This window comes from Seriola dumerili, unplaced genomic scaffold, assembly GCF_002260705.1.
Source record: "Seriola dumerili isolate Sdu_G_001 unplaced genomic scaffold, Sdu_1.0 BDQW01000002.1, whole genome shotgun sequence".
Lineage (NCBI taxonomy): Eukaryota > Metazoa > Chordata > Actinopteri > Carangiformes > Carangidae > Seriola > Seriola dumerili.
Window position 1 is genome coordinate 3,280,187 of NW_019174257.1, and position 21,327 is coordinate 3,301,513.

Below are 21,327 nucleotides of genomic sequence, written 5' to 3' on the forward strand. Positions count from 1 at the left end.
TCTTCCGTACTAGTCAACTACGTTGTGCAGCAACCAGCGACAGTTTTGAGAGGCAGGAGGAGAGCGGACTGTTTGTTTTCATTATCAGCCGGTGCTAAGTGGGAGCTGCTGCCTGTTCGTTTTTGTTTCTGCCTATCCAGTGTTAGAATTAAGTGTTTTCATGTTGTGCAATTTTCGGTGTTTGTGTGAAGAATTCCAACTGGCGAATCGCATCAGTTGGCCCGGAGGGTCATCGTCCGCGACGACACCCTCTGCTCCGTTAGCGCCAACTGTTTAGAAAATGACCGGAGAGAAGATCCGCTCCCTGCGCAAGGACCACAGGCCGAGCAAGGACGAGGATTTACTGGAGCCGGACGAGGAGGCTGCGACTGGGACCTTCACCGCCTCCAAGTCGAACAACAAGAGCAGAGCGAGTAAAATCTTCAGCAATCACAAGTTAGTCAAGTCGTCGTCCACACAACAGCAGCAACAGCAGAACCAGCAGTCGCAGATTAATGCTAACACCAACACACTGTCAACATCGGATGTTATCGATGACAACAACAAGAACCCCATTATCCGAACCGGACAGGACTTTCCGGTGCACGAATGTGTGTTTAAAGGAGATGTCCGACGCCTGTCTTCGCTCATACGGACGCAGAATATCGCCCAGAAGGACATCCACGGTGAGTACCAGCTGCTTATCACACTGGCCCCGAAGGCAGGAGCCAAAAAGCCTATCGCGAGCCATCAAATTTCAAGGTGCAGTGAAGCTCAGTTTTAGCTAATAGGCCATCATTCTCCATCAGCACTGAAAGTAGGCGAGGCTTTTCCCTGCCAAGGCCTGGATAGCTGAACTCAAGGATGAATAGTTTGACACCTCTACCTTGCAACTAAATCACACCCAGGTTCCTTAAGTCAACTTGATTGTTTGCATCAGAAGCCTCAGTGCATCTTCCCACCAATAGCAGTGAAATTCCTGCTTATCAGAACCAGGAATGCAACTAATGATTGTTTTTTATGATTGACTAACCTGTCTGTAATTTTCTCAATTAATCTATTAATTGTTTGGTCAATATTTATGTCATATTTTCTTAAGAAAAGACCCCCAAGAGTCATTAAAACAGTTGCTGATTATTTTCCTGTTGATCAATTAATCGACTAATCGTTGTTGCTGAAAGATAAGTCATCTTGTCATCAGTTGGACCAAAGCTTATAGTTGATGTATTAAGAGTTCCTTTGCAAAACTTTGGGAGTTCCTGGCTGATAGCGCTTCTTCAGGAGGGCAAAGTCTGCTCAGATAACACAACTATTTCCAGAGAAACCCTCCCATAAATGTTGAAACAGCAAGATGGTTTTGTTCTGGTTCACAGGCCAAGACAAAAAAATTGCCCATACTTGTGCTCATTGTCAGCATTGGAATCTGGTCTCTCTTCAAATGAAAGCTCTGACATGGTGTCATGCAACAAAGTTGTCAGACAATTGCCTCCGGTGTTGTTGTTCAACTTGAACCTGTATTTTTCAGCAGGTTTGACCGCCTTGTTGTGGATTGGTGTGGCTCAGTGGCAGCCGTTTATGCGTTTACTCACACATTAGTTCAGCTGTTATTGCATTCAAGCTGAAGTTAAACTGACACACAATGTTGCTGCAATTCATTTGGTTGTTCCCATTTCCAGTAACAGCCAGTAATATGCGAATAAAGAAAATCTTTTTTTTTGGCCCACCATCTGCCACATATATGGCAAACATAATGTAAAATTAATGGTTATAAAAGCACTGATGTGGGTGGTTACTGATTCTCCCACATCATAAAAACATCACTTACTGTACTCGTATCTGAATCAGACCATAAAGATGATGTTTTGAGTTATAATGCAGCTGCAACTAACAATTATTATTACTGATTAATCTCACATATTCGTCATCAGTAACACTTTGGTAGATACAGTAAGGGTAAATAATAAGTGTCTTGCTCAAGGATACTTGAACAGGAGGGGTTGCTCCTACACCACAGACCTACCAACATCTTTGTGCCTGTGTTGTTCCACTGCCCTATCTGTACAGTTTATCACAATATCCAGCGGGACTTAAAGCTTATCCCTAGCTTGTATTTTGACCCACATCAGGGCTTCTACAACGCAGGCCCTCTTTACTCTGGATGCCTGCCCACCACTCTTCCCCTGGAAGAGGAGCCTGAAGGAGCTGACCGGGCAATTTGGCTTCCTCTTGAGGGATTCTCCAATGCTTATGAGGCACATTTCACATCATGGGAGGAAAAATGCTTCTCCACACCTATTCCAAATGTTATTTTTCCTGAATGCATTTCTAGTGTGCAACCCATACCATTCAGTGTTTACTTTGTGTCTTGTAACAAGCCATGTCCCTGCCTGTTAAATGCAGCTCATTTTGGGGGCACAGCAGGTTGATGGACTGTAATATTGCTTGTCATGGTAGGAGAACACACAATAGGCATACACTTACTATATCATTTGGAATTTAGTGGATTATGCCTTGCAATTTAAGCATGTAATGCACCTTAAATGTGACAGTCCAAGTGGCAAAGTGCCTGTCACATGTCTCTTACTGAGCTTTATCAAAGACAGTTGACAAATACAGTTTTTTTTCTCTTCTTCAGGAAACACACCGCTGCATCTCGCTGTCATGATGGGGCACAAAGGTGAGAAATGATTAAAGATCCCCTTCATGTGGTTTATTTTTGTCTCTGTGGCCTTCTAAATGAATCTCTCTGCTGTGCTGTATGTCTTTTGTTTTTCTGTTTTTCTGTATGCGTGTGTGTGTCTTTGTGTATGTGTTTGTCCGGCTAAGCTAAGCACCACCAGACATTTGTCACAGATCACTACGCAAATCCCAGAAGGCAAGAGGCTCATGCATGAGTAAAGAGGCTGTGTTTATGGATTTTTGCCTGAACAAAAACGGGATTGAGCAAGAAAACAATTTCCTTCTTTTCTTCTATTTAATACATTCACAAAGAATATTAGAGCATATTTAATCAGTCAATATTTCTGCTGGCATCTCACGTGTTGAATAGGTTACTTAGTTCTTAGTTTGAATAAGGTGTGAAAAAGAGAAGGGGCCAAATTATGCAGGTTTTGACACATCATGCAGAGCTCTGTGTAGTTTGAAGTATATGATGACTATGTCATGCATCTAGGCTTTCTAAAAATCATAAAATGATTTTGTTTTCAGCTGAGTTGCATTGGTTGGACTGAAAGCATGTGCGTAAAACATTAATGTACTCTTCCTTTTGTGAGTCGATGCTAACATTTAATTTCACATGGAGACCTCAGGACATGCTATTGAAAAATGAATTCCCCCTTTTTTTCAGCAGGCTCTCAGTGAACAGTTCAAGCATAGGGTCGCACTTACTGCACGGTCCCATTTGTTTAGTGTCTGTCACTGGAGCATGGGTTTCAATTGATTTCAAATTCCCAAAGTTCAATTCCTGTCGCCACAGTAAAGGCCCTGCCACTGCCTACTGGCAATTCAGACAGAGGAGTGTCGAAGAATAGTGGCGGATGGGACGAATTGATTGTGCTAATGAGGTTGCCTATCTCTTGCCTGTGCTGCTGCCCTGTCCTCCAGGGATGCTCAGGCCAGACAGACTGAAGGCTTCAGCATGAGATCATAGTCTGGGTGTGGCTGCCTTGTTGGGATGGAAAGGACAAGGCTGTCTTTGTGTATGGGTTTGTGTGTGCGTTTATTATTTACCAGACCAGTAATAACGCTGATTCTTGCTTGTAGTCCCTTTTAATTTTAAGCTTTAACAGTGGCACATGTGAAAAATCCCATGTAGAAGAAGAAGAGAAATAATTTCTGTCACTAACAGCTAAAAACAGCATAATTCATCCATATTTGTACTTCTGCCGTTCATAGCAATGAATTACTGAGAAAGGAGCGTTGCTCTAACTACAGGTGCAAGGCTAAATTAACATTTGACCAGAAAGAAACATCTGCACAGCAGAGTGCACATGTTCTTTTCTCCAAAAAACATCACCAAAGCATAACTCTTTATCCACACCTACACCTAGATTGTCCTAAGTCAAAAAAATGTGTCAATGCTACCTGTGTTGCTTTTTATCTGCCAGAAGTCTATTGTGGAAATATATACGGATGCAGCTAATGACCAGCTGGTAGCCAAATACTTTCTCAGTGAATCCTTTGGTAAATAAATTGTCAGCAGATAGTGAAAATAACCTGTACAATTTTTCATAGGCAGATGTTGTTTGGTCTGACTAACACTCTGAAACCCAAACATATACAGTTGACATTATATAAAACTGGGAAATGCAGTAAATGTTGCTGGGACCAAAGAATTTTTGGTTAAAAAATTTGAGAAATGATTAACCAATAATCTGAAAAGTTGCCACTTCATTCTCTGTCGATCGACTGATTGTTTGAGAAATATTGTTTAATAAATATTGGATTTTTCCATTTGTTAAAAATTTCGAAGACACCATCTGACAAACTTTTGTTAATAGGGCATGAATGCATTTTCTGTAAGTATTTCACACTCAGAGGCGTGAGATTAAGACTTTTTTCCTGAAGCCTTTCCATTTGTCTAATGGTTTTGATATCTGTTGGCCATGGTCACAAGGAGAAAATTATGAGATATTTCAAATTGGTTTCAGAGATACAAGATAACAACCAAGTGGAGCCAGTGTGGCAGTCTGGCCAGGTTAGCCTTCCTCTGAAATGGCAAATGAGAACATTTTATCAGGTCATCACTAACAAAAAAAGCCCTATTAAATTGAGAGAGAAGGTTAGAGTCTCATTATATACATTAGCATTAGTTTTGTCCAGAGAAAAACATTTCAAGGGTTTGGGTCAATTTGCAAAGCCAACACAAGTGATGTTTAAGAGTTTTCTGTTTGCCTCAGAGACGGTGACAATGTGATTCTTCAACTCCTGTTTGATTTGGTCGCTGAGTGTGGGATCGATGGTGAGGACATGAGCGAAAAAGCAATTTTATAGACGTACTCAGCCTGGATCAGAATGGGCGGTGATGGTGGGGGTTTTAACAACCCACAGACCATCTTGACAAGTGTCCCATGTGTAGCCAATGCACATAGTGTAGCATTAGATGAGCACTTAATTTCTCCACCATGCTCTGCCTCATTCACAGAGTTGTATGTGACTTGAGCAGGATCCCTGCACAGCTGCTGCACATGCAATCAGCCCAGAAACCCACAGGGAGACTTCCTTATATCAATACTTTACAACTGCATGTCGGATCGAATTGGACAGCAAACCATGGCTAATGAGTTATAAGCTAATTGCTAATGTATCCAGGTAGCTCTTTTTGATTTGATTTAAAGGACTGACCCACAATTGTTTGATTATTTCTTCCTAGCATCTTACAAGGAAAACACTAACACATAAAAACTGTATTATACATGTGACATTACACTTAAACTGTAGATGTAGATTCCAAGTGGGGGATCTTTTCTTTGGCAAAATTTACATCTCACTTGTAGGATTGATAACTGATCAGTCTAGATTGGGTAATGTTAGCCAGTAAATCCAAGTCAAGTCCAAGCCAAGTCCCTAATGTTTGTAATGAACTTTCTGTCATTTACTGTATACCATCTGGTCTGCTTTGAACACTGCATTGACATATCAAAGGAATTTAAAGCATGTACTACATTATCATCTCCTTTGTCTACAAAATTCTGCATGATAATAAGGGAGGGAATGACATTCAGCTTGTCAGACATTTCCTTAATGTTAATATGGCAAAAACATAAAAAATAGAAAATGTGCTCAGTAGAGCACAGGTGTCTGCCAAGGCCAAAGTCAAGTAACATGCAGTATATCACAGAAGGAGAGGGAATGGAAATTGGTGTGGGACTTCTGGCTTGGACTGGCCCACCAAAACCCATGTGGAGACATCATCACATAGGTTACAGCCTGTGTTGCACTTTGCGATAATCATGTAGTAAACATAGGATAAATTAATTGATTTGTAGAAAAATACATGAAATAGAACGTGCACATAAAACTGTAGTTTTAGTGGTGTCGCAGATGATATACAGTTCATCCTCAAAGCGCAGACCGGAAGCTAACAGGTCTGTGGCTCAGGACACATGGTATGACTGTTTTCATCATGGTTATGTAATGTATATCTGCTAAATGTTGCCATTATTATTACACAATCATTGCATTTAGCAGGGTGATATATAGGTCAAAGGCCCGAGGGAATACGGGCCTTATGTCAGAAAGCCAGCGCTTGTGCACTTGTCTGCCTGTGTTTTCTACACATTAACTTCTGTTATCAGCTGCTTCATTCCAGAGCCCAGGCACAGATTGGACTAATGCATAGACACATAGGGTTTGCATTTTTGTTTGCTGATGCAAAGCTCTTTTTGATGCACTCTGCAGTTATATCCACCCTTTCTGGTGCCAGCACAGCTTCTTTATTTAATTAAAGCATCCAATATGGTCAGTATTAGTCAATCTTTCTGAAGTGGTCAGCCTTTCGACATTATTCAACACTTAACATGCAGATCATGTTACAGCAGAATTGGGCAGAAATATAATAAAATAAATTCAGACTAGTCGTGAGCCAAGTCTTTGAACTTCAGCTGCTCCCCTGGTGTGAACACAATGACTTCCCACTGGCCTGTCTTTGTTCATTTTGATTTGTCTATGCCGTACTTCCACCTTTAAGTCAGCTGTACATAAGAGCAATGGTGTTGCTGATAATTATTTTTGTAAAGAATATAGCCTACGTGCTTTTGGTGCTGTTACAACCTGCCTTTTTATTTTTCTGTACCTACACCCTGGGGACAGTCACACTCCTCTTTGTTGTGTGGATAATATGTTTAATTTGGAAGAATTTCAAAATGTATTCCTCTCTGTCATAAAGAATGTATGAGACCCTGGCCTCTCTCTTATTAATAAAACATGGCGAGTATGTAGATCAGAGAGGTGATGTGGTATTTTAGATGATGTGACCTTCTTGTCCTGGATGCCAGGTTTTGCGATGGCGTTCATGGTGGTGTTTAGCAGAGAAACAAGTCTGAACATGGCAGCAATAACCAGTTATATAGGGAGCTTCTATGCTATATGTCATTGAAAAGGCTGGTCAGCCCTACGATTCCACTCAGCAGTAGACTGTTAACAGTTAGCCTCTGCTTTGCATTTGGGAAGTTTTCTGCTCACAGGGCTGTGACTGTTCCTGCCCAGTGCTGAGACAGAGCTGTACAGATGCCAACAGTGTAATGAATGATGTCACAACAAAACTGACAGCTGAGCCGGAACAACAGGCTTCATTTTTGGCTGGATGTGGTTTGTTGACAGGCTGCCCAGAGAGTGGAGGGATTTTGTGCTGCACTTACCGCTGATCTTGCCTTAGAAAAGGGATGAGGCTCTTTGGCTATTTTCCCGTTGTTGGAATACAAGCACAGCTCTGAGGGTTACTCTGCACAGCACCAGGGAATTTCTTTTTGTGAAGTTCGAAATTTTATTCCTGAGAATCTTTCCTTATTTTATAGCAGTATAGACACTAAAGTAGGCTGCTGAGTCTTGTGTAACTGTAGGCCCCATATGGCTCTTTGGTTAATGGGTCAGCTGTCAGCTCAGTCCTACACACAATCTGTCCTTCTATAAAACCAGGATTATTTTTAAATCACTGATGCTACAGGAAACATCTTAGGTTTGTGTCATACGTGTTTATAGCTGTCCGCTACACCTGTATTAAAATTCTACCACCAAGTGATCAGATAAATTTGTGATAAATGCATTAGATTGGCCAACAAGCAGAGAGAAATTAACGTGTCCAAGCCTTTTCTTTTAGTTTTGATTTGTGCCCCTGTGTAAGACAAGTTGAACACAAAATTATACCTAGACATAGTGTTGGAATGGAGTTAAAGTTAGTGTCAAGGGGGGCGTTGTCTGTTTGATGGGGGGATCTGAGTATGACTTACATGTGTAAGTCACCATAGCAACATCTAAGATGCTGACAAGAAGCAGGGATGGGAAATGTGGGCTGCTAAGGCAGAGCGCGTTTTGCAAGTTGAAAAACGCGAAGCGCACCATACTGCCTTTTTTTATTGAAGCCTACAGTTTGAAAAAAGTGCAGAGTGTTTTGTGAAATTATTGTTGCTAGGCAACCACTGAATCACCTGTCTTTAGCCAAACTGTGCCACTTTGTTTTGAAGTAAGCTCGCAGATCTGTGCATGTTATTTAAATATACAGGCAGAGAGCACTTGCTCGGCTCTGATTGAGGGTGAGAGGCAGTTCCCGAATAATAAGCTGGACACAGAGAAACAGCTGAAAACAACTTACCCAAAATCTCCAGGCACTGCACTAATTTGCCTCCAGGCATTGTGTTTTCTGTTCAAATCATGGTAACTGTGGTTGGTTAAGTCATATAGCTCCAGGTTTCGAGCAACAGCCACCACTAGTTTCTCATCCCTTCCAAGCGAAGGCCTGCATTCAGAATACTCCTGGAAAAACTCAAGATGCCCTGAGTCTCTAAAAACACGAGGTGCCCAGGGCGCAAAAGCAGCATGCTCACTGGAAAAACAATTTTTTTTTGTTTTTTGCTTTTGTTTTTGTCTTTTAATTTTTTTTAAGCAAAATGAATTATGTTCTCCTTCATCCATGTCTTTATATTTTGTATTCAGCATGCAATATGGATGCATCTGGGCATCAGACAGACAAATGAGGAAAATCATTAGTGCTTAATCACCCATTGGCATTTGTCCTTTAGTAAAGGTCCTTTTTGCTAAATACCACAAATCTTTTTCTTTCTGTTTTTCTTTGTCTTTTGTCGCTCTAAGTTAAAAGAAAATACCTAGGAGTTGTCTCTGAGACACCTGTCAAAATATCTATCTCCAGTACCTCTTATTTGAACAGAAAGTAGCAGCCAGGACTTTAACCAGTGGTTAGAAAAAAAAACCACTTCACTTGCTGCCGGTTGGTTGCAGAACAATCTTTTTCAGATTTTCTAGTCTTTTTTAAAGCACACAAAATATGACTAGTTACATCCCAGGCATCTTAATGCGCTTGTGTGCAACCCTTCATCTCTGAGCAAATCTGTGCTCAGAGATGAAAAATCTAAACTTAAGCACAAACACACCGACCTTGTTATGGGATCATCTGCGGAGTCGTGTCTGGAAGGCACACTTTTATGTCCTGTGCTGCTGGTCTTTTCTTTGCATGTATGGTCTTTTGCATCTGTTTATCTTAATTGTGATGCTATTAATAAAACTTATCATTCAAATAAAGTTATTATAATTCAAATAATTATGTACCTGTCTGTCTGGATCTCTTGTAGAGTGTGCCCACCTGTTGTTGGCCCACAATGCACCAGTGAAGGTGAAGAACGCTCAGGGATGGAGTCCCCTTGCAGAGGCCATTAGCTATGGAGACCGACAGATGAGTAAGTATCTGTGACTGCCACTACTTGGTAATACACTGAGACAGGCTGTTGAAACTTTCCCACCACCACGGCCATATACTGATCATCACATCAACATGTTGGTCAGCCAGCTCATTTCCTGAAAGCTATGTAGCTTCAGTGGGGTTTCAGTTTGAATTTTCCTGTGTGAAAAAAAATGGTGAAGGAGGATAGAAAAGGTCTGATCAACAGATGCAAATCAACGAATGGCTCTGCACATTCTTCCACGCTCCTGCTTCCCAGTGAGGCCATGACGCTGGCCTGCCTCCTTTGTCCGTCAGAGAGAGGGGACATTCCTCAAGGCCCTCTGGCTTTTGTGTCTCTATGAAAGGCAATTCATTAGATGTTTCTTTCTCTCCTTTTAGGCTGATTGTACTCAGGCCCTAGTCTCACCCATTTCCTGCCCACAGTCCAAAATCTGGGTTAAACTGTGGTTTATTAAATTTTTTTAGTTTAAATTCCAAATTGATATATCCACTATTCATCGTAACCACTGCCTTTTACAAGGCCATCTCTGACAAGTGAAACCAATCATGTTAGTTTTTTTAATTGGTATTGGGTGTAAATTGACAGTGTGACAACACCCCTTGTACGCTGGTCCTGTAGTTTTACAAGTATTGAGTAAAGAACTAATGAGTATTTCACTAGCAGATGAGTGAATTTTGTCTATTATCTGTTTAAAGCTCTTAATATGTTGATCATGGGAAGAGGAAGGCCAGAGGTTCCATTCTATGTGGTGGAAATCTGTAAATAAGAAATACAGCCAGACTGAAATACTGAGTGGGAAATGTCATTAGCTGATACAGGTTTATGACAGGCACAGGGTTAGAAAACCATATGACAAATGAGAATTGCATTCTTGGGCCCATTTTGCTCCGCCATGTTTTTTCTTTATTCCTGTAAATAACAGTAGCTCTCGTTTTTTTCCCTCTTTGAAAAAGCTGTTTTACTGCTGCCTCTATCACCATTCTCCATAGCTCTGTACACATGTACACTGTAAATGTACCTCTGCACAAGCAGAGTGTAGAGAGTTTGTGCCTGGTCTCTGGCTGTTATTAAAACACATACCAGGAACTTCACGAAAATCTGCTAAAAATGAGTGTACCATAAAAGTAACAGAACAGCAAACTAAAAACAAACAAAAAGTAATGTACTGAATCAACCTGTTAATCGAGGAGCTCACTAGACTGGTACAGACTCAACCTGCAGGAAGACAGGTACAGTGTGAGTCTGCTGATCTCACGAGTCAGCCGACAGGTTTTAGGGGCAGGAGGGACTCTAGCTTCTGCTGGAGTGAAGCCACTGAAAAGGGTGGGTGTTGTTCTTTAATGTCACTCCAAAGTGCAGGGCAGGGCCTGTGTTGTTACAGTTGAGCTACAGCATTTGACTGTGAAAAGTCTGCACACTGTAAAACATTCACATTTGGTGTTCCATATATGGCTGCCATGATGACATTAAAGGAGAAGGGTGCTGAAAAAAACTAACTTTTCTCCATATTCAGCGCAATAAATGTTGAGTCCTTTTTAGGTTTAGCCTAGAGCCCTGTTACTCAGTATGAGCTGAGTCAGCGTTAGTCAGGAGTCTGTGAGGGAAGTGGAGACCTAGGAGCTTTTTTTGTTTGTTTTACAGTCAGGCAAATGTCCTGGCCTGGAAAGTGTTGACAACGGGTAACATGTTATGTTTTCGGGTTGTCTGTATGTCTGTCCCCATCCGTCCCTTTCTAGTGAACACAATATCTCAGTAACACCTTGAGGAAATTACTTTGTTTTATTTGATACAAATATTCGTTTGAACTCATGGATGAATTGATTAGATTTTGGTGGTCAAAGGTCAAGGTCACTGTGACCTCACAAAACACATTTTTGGCCATAACTCAAGAATTCATACACTAATAATAGCACAATTTAACACAAATGTCTATTAGGATAAAATCATGAAGTAATGACATTTTATATCCAAGTGGTCAAAGGTCAACTTCACTGTGACATCATAATGTTCTTAAAAAATACTTATTAATCAATTATTATTCAGTGCTGTTATTCAGGAACAGAAGGGGGAGATTGTGAGCATATGTCCTGCAACTTAACTGGTTGGAGGACAATTACAACAGTAAGGTGGTAATTCTAATTTACTACGCAATACATTTCTTGTAAGTGATTAAAACTCAGTGCTGTTCCTGTGTTATTTTTAGTGAACGTTTGTGACTTATTTCCACTGATGTCAGCCTTCATTTGCTGTGATGTGATGTATTTGTCACCTGAGTTTCATCACTTATGATTTCCGTTTGAACAAGAGGCTAAAATGTGGCTCAGAAATAGATTTTGTCATGTGTTCTGTTCAGGAAGAGTTATTTCTGTCCTTACTTGTATTCCACACACACAGCTGCGTTGTCAGCTTCAGGAGCTGGTCTACAGGCCTGCCTCAGTCAAGTTGGTGTTAATTAGATGGGGAACTGCTTTTCCATGTGGGTGTCAGACTGTATTGGTGTAGGCAGTTGGCTGTTGAATAAAGGAACAGACCTGAGTTTGCTGCTGAAAAGTTAAGTGTGAGATCGTTTGAATTTCAGCAGCTGGTTAGAGTGAGGACTGGTAAGAAAACATTTGGATGGTTTAAGGTCATGTATAGAGTGGTCTTTTTTTTCATTTCGTGGTTGCTGTCATTTTCCCTTAAATTATTCAAAATTTGTACGGGCATCAGACTATTTTACAAACCATCAAGATCAAGTGATTCTCTTGTTGTGACCTTAAAGCCATCAAATGACTCTGACTCTTTTAAAGATTTGTAATATTTTAAATACAGTTCTCTTCACCTGTCGTATTAGACCTCTTGTCAAATACTGCAGGTTTTATAGCAAAGTGAAATAATGTATTTAAAATGCAATAACATATTTGACAAAATGATATAAAAAGAAAACATTAAAACAAATTGTGGTTGGGGTGTGGGGTGACATCAGTGCCTGTACTGGCCTAAAGTGTGACTGAACTTTTTTCCTCCCCACTACATTTATGCAGACTTTTTAAAAGCAGCTTGTAATTTTTAATCAGACATTTAGAGCTCCTCATGCCGTGTGTGGAGTGTTATGTTCATTTAAAGTGGCTGCTTTGAGTCTTTTTGGATGTCTTGTAAAATTAATTGACCGTGCCTCAGCAAGTTTAAACAGCAAGTTTGTTCAGATAGGCCTGTTTGCAGCAGCCTTCCTCACAGCTTCCCTCTGCCACACAGTGACTCCACAGCGTACCTGTGTCAATATTGACTGTTCTCAGATTCTTGGAGAACAGCCAGTGGCAGTTGTCCAGTTAGATCCAGGAACTAATTGTTAAAGAGTAGCAGGTTGTGGTGGTGTGAATGTAAAATTGTCCTGACTTTGTCTCTTTTCATTAATGTGTGGAGGTGAAGTTACTGAGATCACTCACCTAATTAATGCCAGGAAAGTGGCCTAATCAGTATTGGGGTGAATTAGTGCCAGCATGGAGAGTCAGTTTGGTTTAGTGTTGAAGTGGTCGGGATTGATTTCTCGGCCTCTGTTGGCTGGGTCGGCTGTAGGCAGATGGTGAGATTGTACTCCTTTCCTTGTCCTGCTGAGAGACGGCGAGGATCAGGAGGCGCCCCATCCAGAGCTTGTCCACACTCATTAGGCAGCCGGGGCCACACAGACACCCCTCGTCTTGTGCTTGTGACTGTGTCACTGTGTGCCATCGTGTGTGTATGTATGTGTGTGTGTGTCTGTGTCTGTATGTGTATCTGTGTGTATCTGTGTGTATCTGTGTGTATCTGTGTGTATCTGTGTGTGTGTGTGTGTGTGTGTGTGTGTGTGTGTGTGTGTGTGTGTGTGTGTGTGTGTGTGTGTGTGTGTGTGTGTGTGCTCCACATGCCTGTTCTCTCATTTGGCCTAGTTTTACCATTGAGCCGCCTGCCCCCTCTGTGCTGCCTCGTGGGGACCACCAATCAGACAACACTAACAACATGTTTGTGTATGTTGACTCAACACGTGGACATAGAGGAGCACAGGATCTAGTTAGGCTAATGATGATGCCAAATGTCCACTGTTGCTCTTAGTCCTAAAATGTGGGGCAGTCTGGGTGTCATAAGTGTCATTTTTTCATGACTGTTTGCATGAGTTTTAAGTGGCACAGTCGTGTCATCATTTTCATTTAATCCCCTCCTGGCTCCATAAAAGCAACACATTTATGTCAACAAGCAACTGATGCTCCCACTTCCCTTATAAACAGCAAATAACATTTAAATAAATGCTTGTTAGTTGGGTGTGGATCTATTTTTTTTTCCTTAACCCCATTTTCTTTTGCATAAACAAGTCTCCTGGAGCCAATGGGCTAAAGAGCTGTTAATGTAACCCGTCGTGGTTAAAAGTCTCCTGTGCATGTGTCTCTCCCCCAGGGTCGTTAAGCAGGTTAAAGGCGCAGCTCATTAGCAGACAGCTCCATATCTCCCAGCCTTGTTCCCTTTGAACTTCCCGGAACGGTTTGATCCCTGCAGGCAGTGCGCAGGGATTGGTCGAATGCTGCTGGGAGTGTCCCATGTGGCAGCAGGAACCAAAAGCCACCGTTACTGTAAACTGCGTGCTCTTTGCCTTTAGCATGTTTTTTTGTTGGCAGGATTTGCATAGAGGTAATCGTGGTGACTTATAGTACATTCATACACCACAGGACTCTCCATTTCTTACAGCATGTTGCAAAATTAAACATAAACCCTGATCATGAAAGAGGACCACCTGTGTTTTGGTGAAGTGGCTAAATGTGAACCACTTTCCTGTACAGTGCTACATTAATGCTACAGTTATTTTGTCACCTTGAAAATTGGTTTTAGTCTGTTTGATGTGAAATTAGTTTTGCTGTTTTGTGGGTGAAGGGTGATAAGGTAATAACAGCCGTGTTAATGCACCAAAACTTCCATCACCTTCTTAACATTAAAACAAAAAATGAGGAGTCTGCAAGGCACTCACAATGCAGGCGCTCTCAAAAAGCTCCTTATTGAAGAATGCTGCACTCTTTAAAGTTTAGAGAGGGTCAGTGTTTTAGAAAAATGTAAATTAGTTTTTTTTTTTCTCAGCCAACTAATCATGATTTTAGGAATGGCTGGCTTTCATCCTGCTGGGAGAAGGATGCTTGCCATTTGCCAAAGCAACAACGACTTGGTGGAGAAACTTAGTTTTTGAATATAGTAACTAAATCTTCTACTTGGAGCAAGTGAACTGGTGGGATCAGATTCAACATAACAAAAGGTTATTTGAAAAAATTAACAGTCAGCTCTTAGGGGAACAAATGCTGTCATCCAATCCACTCCCGAATAATTTTTTCCAACAGAAGCTCTTCAGCCAGACAGTGAAAAGCTGCCTAATTGTTGATGCATTTGGTCTCACTTGTGCCTTTCTTCATCTCTCTGTGTCTTTCAGTCACAGCCCTGCTGAGGAAACTGAAGCAACAGTCCAGGGAGAGTGTGGAGGACAAGAGGCCCAAGCTGCTGAAAGCCCTGAAAGAGGTTTGTAGTTCTTAATCAGCTGTCTGCTCTGTTCTCTGCTGCTGCTCCTGACATCTTGATGCTGTTTCTTTTTTTTCTGGCCATTGAATCTTTTTACATTTCATCCTGCTCACCTCTTGTGTTGTTTTTTCTTCTTGATTCTTATCTTATTCCTTCTGTTCCGAACTCCTTTCTCTTACTGTCTCTCTGATATCTTCTTAAAAGTTATAAACACCACTGACTGAACTGAAATGAATTTTTCTGTGTCTCTGTCAAACCAAATATACACACACACACACACACACACACACACACACACACACACACACACACACACAGGGTTAAATATACACTATACGCAAACTTCCCTCCCAGACTTCTGTCATTTTTGTCATTCACAAATTACTGTCATCACAACAAAGCAAAGCCAGGAGGGGCACACTCACATTATCAACTAGTCAGAGTCAGAGACATTTTTTTTAAGGCTAAATCAAGCCTCACAGTCCTTTTGTATGATGTCCTATGTACACATACACTGTAAACATTTAACTACTCACAGACATGCTGTTCAGAGCAGAGTTTGTTGTGGCTGTCTGCCTGACATGATGTCATACAGCCTTCACACACACAGACACTAAACATTTACTCATGTACAGGCTGACATGTGCTTTGTAGAGCTAGTGCATCAGGAGCCTTTTTGTATTGTTGTAGCTGCCTAACATTAAGTTATGAACTCCATATTATCTACAACAAACTGTTGGTGTAATCATCTGGCAATTGTAGCTTTTAGGTCAGCTGTGCTGCAACACCACCCCCACAAGACAGTCAGAGAGGAAGCAAACAGATGGGCAAATACAAGACCAAAGGCTGCAAACTAAAACCTAAAATCTAAAACCATGTGTGTTTTTTACTGTGTTGAAAGAGGTCATATCATAGGTCTGTTTCAATGGTTTTCTCACCTTCAGTCTTAATGTGAACGGCAGATTTTGATGTCTTTACAAGTTGCTTGACAGTCAGCTGAGCCTGTGTTTGATGTGACATGATGTGAACCTTCCGGGATGATGAGGCTGATTTGATTTTTCTGCGTCATCGTCCTTCAGAGATAATAAAGCTCTGGGAACTGATGATCCCCTGCCAGCCTGACGTCACCACTGAAGTTGGATTGAGACCACCAGTAGTGGTGATGAGATCAGTACATCCCAGCCTCGTACTTCAGAGTACAATTAAGCTCTACTGAGTAGTGTCAGTCAGGCGTGATTTGTTATGGACAGACATAGAGGCTCATGTTTACTCATGTTTCGTCTAGACTGAAAGGCTTTGGTACGGCATTTTGATTTTTGTTCTTCAAAGAAGTCTTGTTTATTGTTTGTAAAATGGGAGTTGTTTCTCATTTTCACTGTTGCATAGACATAAAAACAGTTATTAGTTTTTCCACTCCAAAGAGCACATTTTTCTACAATTAAAGAATAAAATGGCCATAGTCTGTATTTTTCTTGTCAATAAATCCCATCAAAAGACCAAAAACAGCAATGAATAGGTGCTAATAATAAATATCGTCCGTGTATCTAAAGCCTGTAATAGCTTATTCCTCTTTGCCATAGACATCCATTGTTGCTCAGAACTATTAAAACACATCAGTGACCCACACTGTTACACTGTGTGACATGTTCCTTTATTACCATGAACATGGGCACTGATTATTTAAGTCACTTCCACATACACCCTCCTGGTGCTTTACATACTCACTAGGGCATTAAATGTGGATTAATACACTGCTGAAAATAGTCCCCAACAAATATACTATTTACTCCTGTATGATCTTTTCATGAGATTTGTTGACAGTAAGACAAATCTACAAATATCACTAGTTAGAGTTATCATTTAGATATACAGCATTTTAATTGTGAATAGGTTTGTGTTTCCACCTTTTCCACCCATGCAGTTTCACTTGTGATTAAGTTTTCTCTGTCTTCATTTGCAGCTTGGTGATTTTTACTTGGAGCTTCACTGGGACTTCCAAAGTTGGGGTAAGTCAAGTTCCACCTTCTACTGTCTCATGACAGATTGACAGAAAACAAATTAGTTTAACAAACATTACCCACTCTGGAAAATAACCATGTGTCCTAAGTTAGGGTGTAGTCTGAAACACCAACTGTAGAGGCTGTTACAGACAGGAAAATATGATGGAACCAAAGTGTTTATCTTGTGCTAGGAGGGATATCCACTGCTGGAGTCAAGTTACTCCTCCTGCTGTATTTGAACTGACATACCAGCCTCTAATGTGGACCTGCCAGTGATATCTGACAATAACAGAGGAAGAATTTGTTCTCCAGCTGCACTTGAATGTACACACATTTTTATACAATGCAGGGCCTCACATATCATAGAGATGGTGGGTATTGTGTGACAGTAGATTAAATATATCTACTGGCACTGGTGTAGCAGCATTTGCTTAGTCTGCAAAAGTCTGATTCCAGAGTGTGAGCCAGGACTGAATTCTGTGTACTCGATGTGTCTTTGTGAATTATTGACAAGGTGGCAAGATTATGTAATAGACGCATGATAGTAACTAAATGTACAATGGTTGCATAACAGTTTATTTGTAATGGGGGCATTTTGTAAGAAAGTAAAAGCTTTGATGTAGAGACAAACATCTAGAAATGACATTTGTAGGTTAGAGAACTACAGATTTACAGTGCATTCAGAAAATATTCAGACCCCTTCACCTTTTACACATTTTGTTATGTTGCAGCCGTATGGTAAAAGTGTTTAAAAAATTTTTTCCCTCATCAATCTCCTCTCAATACCCCATAATGAAAAAGCCAAAAGAGAATTTTAGAAATTTAGGAAAAACAGCGATACAACATTGACAAAAGTATTCAGAGCCCTTATTCAGGACTTAGTTGAAGCACCTTTGGCAGCGATTACAGCCGCAAGTCTTCTTGGGGATGATGCAGAAGCTTTGCACACCTGGATTTGAAGAGTTTCTGTCATTCCTCTCTGCAGATTCTCTCAAGCTATGTCAGGTTAGATGGGGATCATAAGTGGACAACCATTTTCAGGTCTCTCCAGAGATGATTAAGTCAGGGTTCTGGCTGCGCCACTCATTCACAGAGTTGTCCCTAAGCGAGTCCTGCGTTGTCATGACTGTGTGCTTAGGGTCATTGTCCTGTTGGAAGGTGAATCTTTGGCCCAGTCTGAGGTCTCAAGCTCTCTGGACCCAGTTTTCTCTCTCTGTACTTGGCTTCGTACAGCTCTCCCTCAACCCTGACCAGTCTCCCTGTCCCTGGCGCTGAAAAACACCCACACAGCATGATGCTGCCAGCACCATGCTTCACCGCTGGGATGGTATAGGGAAGGTGATGAGGGAACAGTTTTAGCAAAAGGCTGCAACATAACAAAATGTTAAAAAGATGAAGGGGTATGAATACTTTGTTCACAGAAGAATTTTGTTTAAACCAACACAGTCTCGTGGATCTGTGCTCACGTCAGAGGGATTTCTGGCTTCGTGCCTTCAGGCCTGTTTAGACTACATGTGGTGCTCTGCTGGGTTGGAGGAGCCACTTGATTTTCTAACAGTTTTTTTTTTTTCCAGTGCAGTCCTTCATAGAATTACTCTGGACTGTTAAAATTTTTGTGCAATGATGGAACAGCAAAAGAAGTCTCTTGCTTTCAGTTCCTGAGGGCAGGCTGTGAGTTATTAAATATTAAGCTACAGAACTACACTTTATATAGCCCTCTAGTCTACAGTGCTATATGCTACTGAAGCTTTAAAGTGGATGGTTGACTTCATTATTGAGTGAGGTTTCTAAATTTAGTCACTTCCAAGTTGTTTCATATGTCCTTACTGTATCTTTTCATGTTGCAGTGCCTTTGCTCTCCAGAATCCTGCCTTCAGATGCATGTAAGATCTACAAGCAGGGAATTAACATCAGGCAAGTCAACAAATGTAATGCAGTTATGTAAATTATGTGATGATTTAAGTGCCATTTCTACAGTTGCCTTGTTACAACATTATATTTTATGCTTTTGTGGCAAAGTAAACAAAGACCACCTTATGGAAGCTACATCAAATTAAACAGCAATTCCTCGAGAAAACCTTTTATCGAGGCACTTAGTTACTTTTAAGGATTACTAATTTATCTGTCATCTTTTCTTACGCACAACACAACATTCCTTTCTCCTCTGTCTTCCCTCTCTACCTCCTGTTTCCTCTCCTCAACCTCATCTGGTTAACTAGAGTGTGAAATCAGTCTCTGGCAGTATTAGGAAGCTGAATGGCGATGCCTCCGTGCACAAATCTTGTACTTCTGTGTTGAAATTAAATCAGAGCCTCATAGATGGAGAGTTTCTGTAGACTCTCAGGTGCTGCCTGAGAGCTCACTTACAAAGGACGTCAGCAGAAATTCGTCACGCCCTGACGCAGGCTGACACACAGATAACAATGAATCATCAGCAGGAATTCATGTTGTTGTGTTTCATAGCCGCAGCTATGGCACACATATTAACACATGGTTCGGTGTAGTTTTTTTTCTATTTTTACGGGGTTTTATGTTTGACAAACACGGCCAGGTCTTTATCGAGCACATAGACAGATGCTTCTATGTTTGGGTTTCATAATATATCAACTAAAGCTATTTGAAGAATGAATTCAGTTCATAAAAGTGTGTGTTTGTGACTCTGAGTGCGGTTTGTGTGTGAGATGGAGCATGTCATTATTCTGTGAAACTGCTCCTGGCTGTCTAATTTGGTATTCAAAATGCCCTCTTATTATCCTGGAGTTGCAGGAAGAGAGAGAGAGCGAGAGAGTGAAAGAAAAAAACTGTCACAGCAAGTTCATTTACATTCTAGCGCTACGGTGTGTCAGGCCTGTCGTACTCACCCATAGCACCTTCCACTTTGTTTCTGGTCTTCACAAGTGATCAATTATTCTTTTTGCTGTCATGCTTCACTCCAGGATTACCCACTTTGACAACGTAAAAACATCAACAAAAAAAAAAAAAAATTCTTGAAATGTGTTGTTGGTCTCCCGTGGCAACGATTACCAGTCACATTGTCTCATAACCTTCAGCGCAAGGTGTGACATCCTTCAGAGTTTTTTTTGTAGCTTACAGTTTTTTGACACTGTGTTTGCTGGTTGCTTGGATGTAGTCAAAAGTAAACTCAGTCCAGCTGTCATCCTCTGTTTCCCTTTCCTACCATCTCCTTCCTTCTCCTTCATCTAAAGTTCCCACTTTAAACCCTATTTTTTGTCACCTGTACGTGCATTTGTGTATTGTGTACAGATTGGACACTACACTGATAGACTTCACAGACATGAAGTGCCAGCGCGGTGACCTCAGCTTCATCTTCAACGGCAATGCCATCCCCTCTGAGTCTTTTGTTGTGCTGGACAATGAACAGAAAGTCTACCAGCGGATACACCACGAGGTGTGTGAGACACGTACAGATATAAGACTGAAAGACTAAACCTTCACTTATGGCCCTTAAAGGTTGCAATGGTCATTACAATCCACATTTAGGGCTGCAACTGACAATTATTTTCACAATCGGCTAACCTGCTAACCTGATTTATCATTTTGTCTGCAAGATGTCAGAAAATTGCTTCATATTTTCTCTGACTGTTCAGCTAACAGTCTCACTGTCATAAGACAAAGAAAAGCAGGAAACACCCACATTCAGGAGCTGTAAGCGGGAAATGTTTCAAATAACATAATAATGATTCTAAAACTAGTTGCAGATTAAGTTTCCCATCGAAATGTTTTAGCTTGACCTTGTTACTGAAGCTTTGGTTGAAAAGAACAACATACTGCCAATTTTGCTATTCTCACATCTTTATCAGTTGTGTGGCTAAAAATGTAAAGGTTTGTTCAGATAGTGATGCTAGTAAGGGCTGTTAGATCAAGAAGGTCCATCCCCTGGCGAGCATGAATGTCGTCTGTAAATGATTTGGTGAGGCTTTCCAGCCTGTTCTAATGGCTTGTTTTCATTGTTGGCACCCCTCACCCCTTCCTTACATCTCATATTGAGTGTCCACGCCTGTGTTCCTGTAATTTCAGGAGTCGGAGATGGAGACAGAGGAGGAAGTGGACATCCTGATGAGTAGCGATGTTTACTCCGCCACACTCTCCACTAAGTCCATCACTTTCTCCAGGGCACAGACTGGCTGGCTGTTCAGAGAAGACAAGACGGTTGGTGTCAGTTGTTGCAGTACATATTGATATCATGATATTATTATTCCCGCCGCCACAGCTTTTTCAACCACCGCTGCTCCGGGTCACAGGGTTCCATCTGGTTGTGGAATTTCTAGAGTTTTTAGTCGCTTGTCCCAGACAGAGTTGGGAATTTTATTAATTCTTTGGGAAGGGCAGGAAATGGAGGGCAATCTGTACACAGGGGGTCAGTACACAGATGTATATTTTCATCTCCTGTACACTTGAGTATAACA

The 21,327-nt window shown here is 41.1% G+C and overlaps 1 protein-coding gene across 1 annotated transcript in view; it reads left to right on the plus strand.

The window, feature by feature from the left end:
* ankrd13c (ankyrin repeat domain 13C) overlaps positions 1-21,327 on the plus strand; it is a 29,593-nt gene continuing 8,266 nt past the window's right edge. Inside the window, exons 1-8 of the mRNA XM_022738076.1 lie at positions 1-665; positions 2,615-2,656; positions 9,282-9,386; positions 14,815-14,900; positions 16,861-16,906; positions 18,748-18,814; positions 20,165-20,309; positions 20,939-21,070. Of these exons, the coding sequence (XP_022593797.1) occupies positions 281-665; positions 2,615-2,656; positions 9,282-9,386; positions 14,815-14,900; positions 16,861-16,906; positions 18,748-18,814; positions 20,165-20,309; positions 20,939-21,070 (1,008 nt within the window). The 5' untranslated portion in view covers positions 1-280. The remainder of the gene's footprint in view (positions 666-2,614; positions 2,657-9,281; positions 9,387-14,814; positions 14,901-16,860; positions 16,907-18,747; positions 18,815-20,164; positions 20,310-20,938; positions 21,071-21,327) is intronic.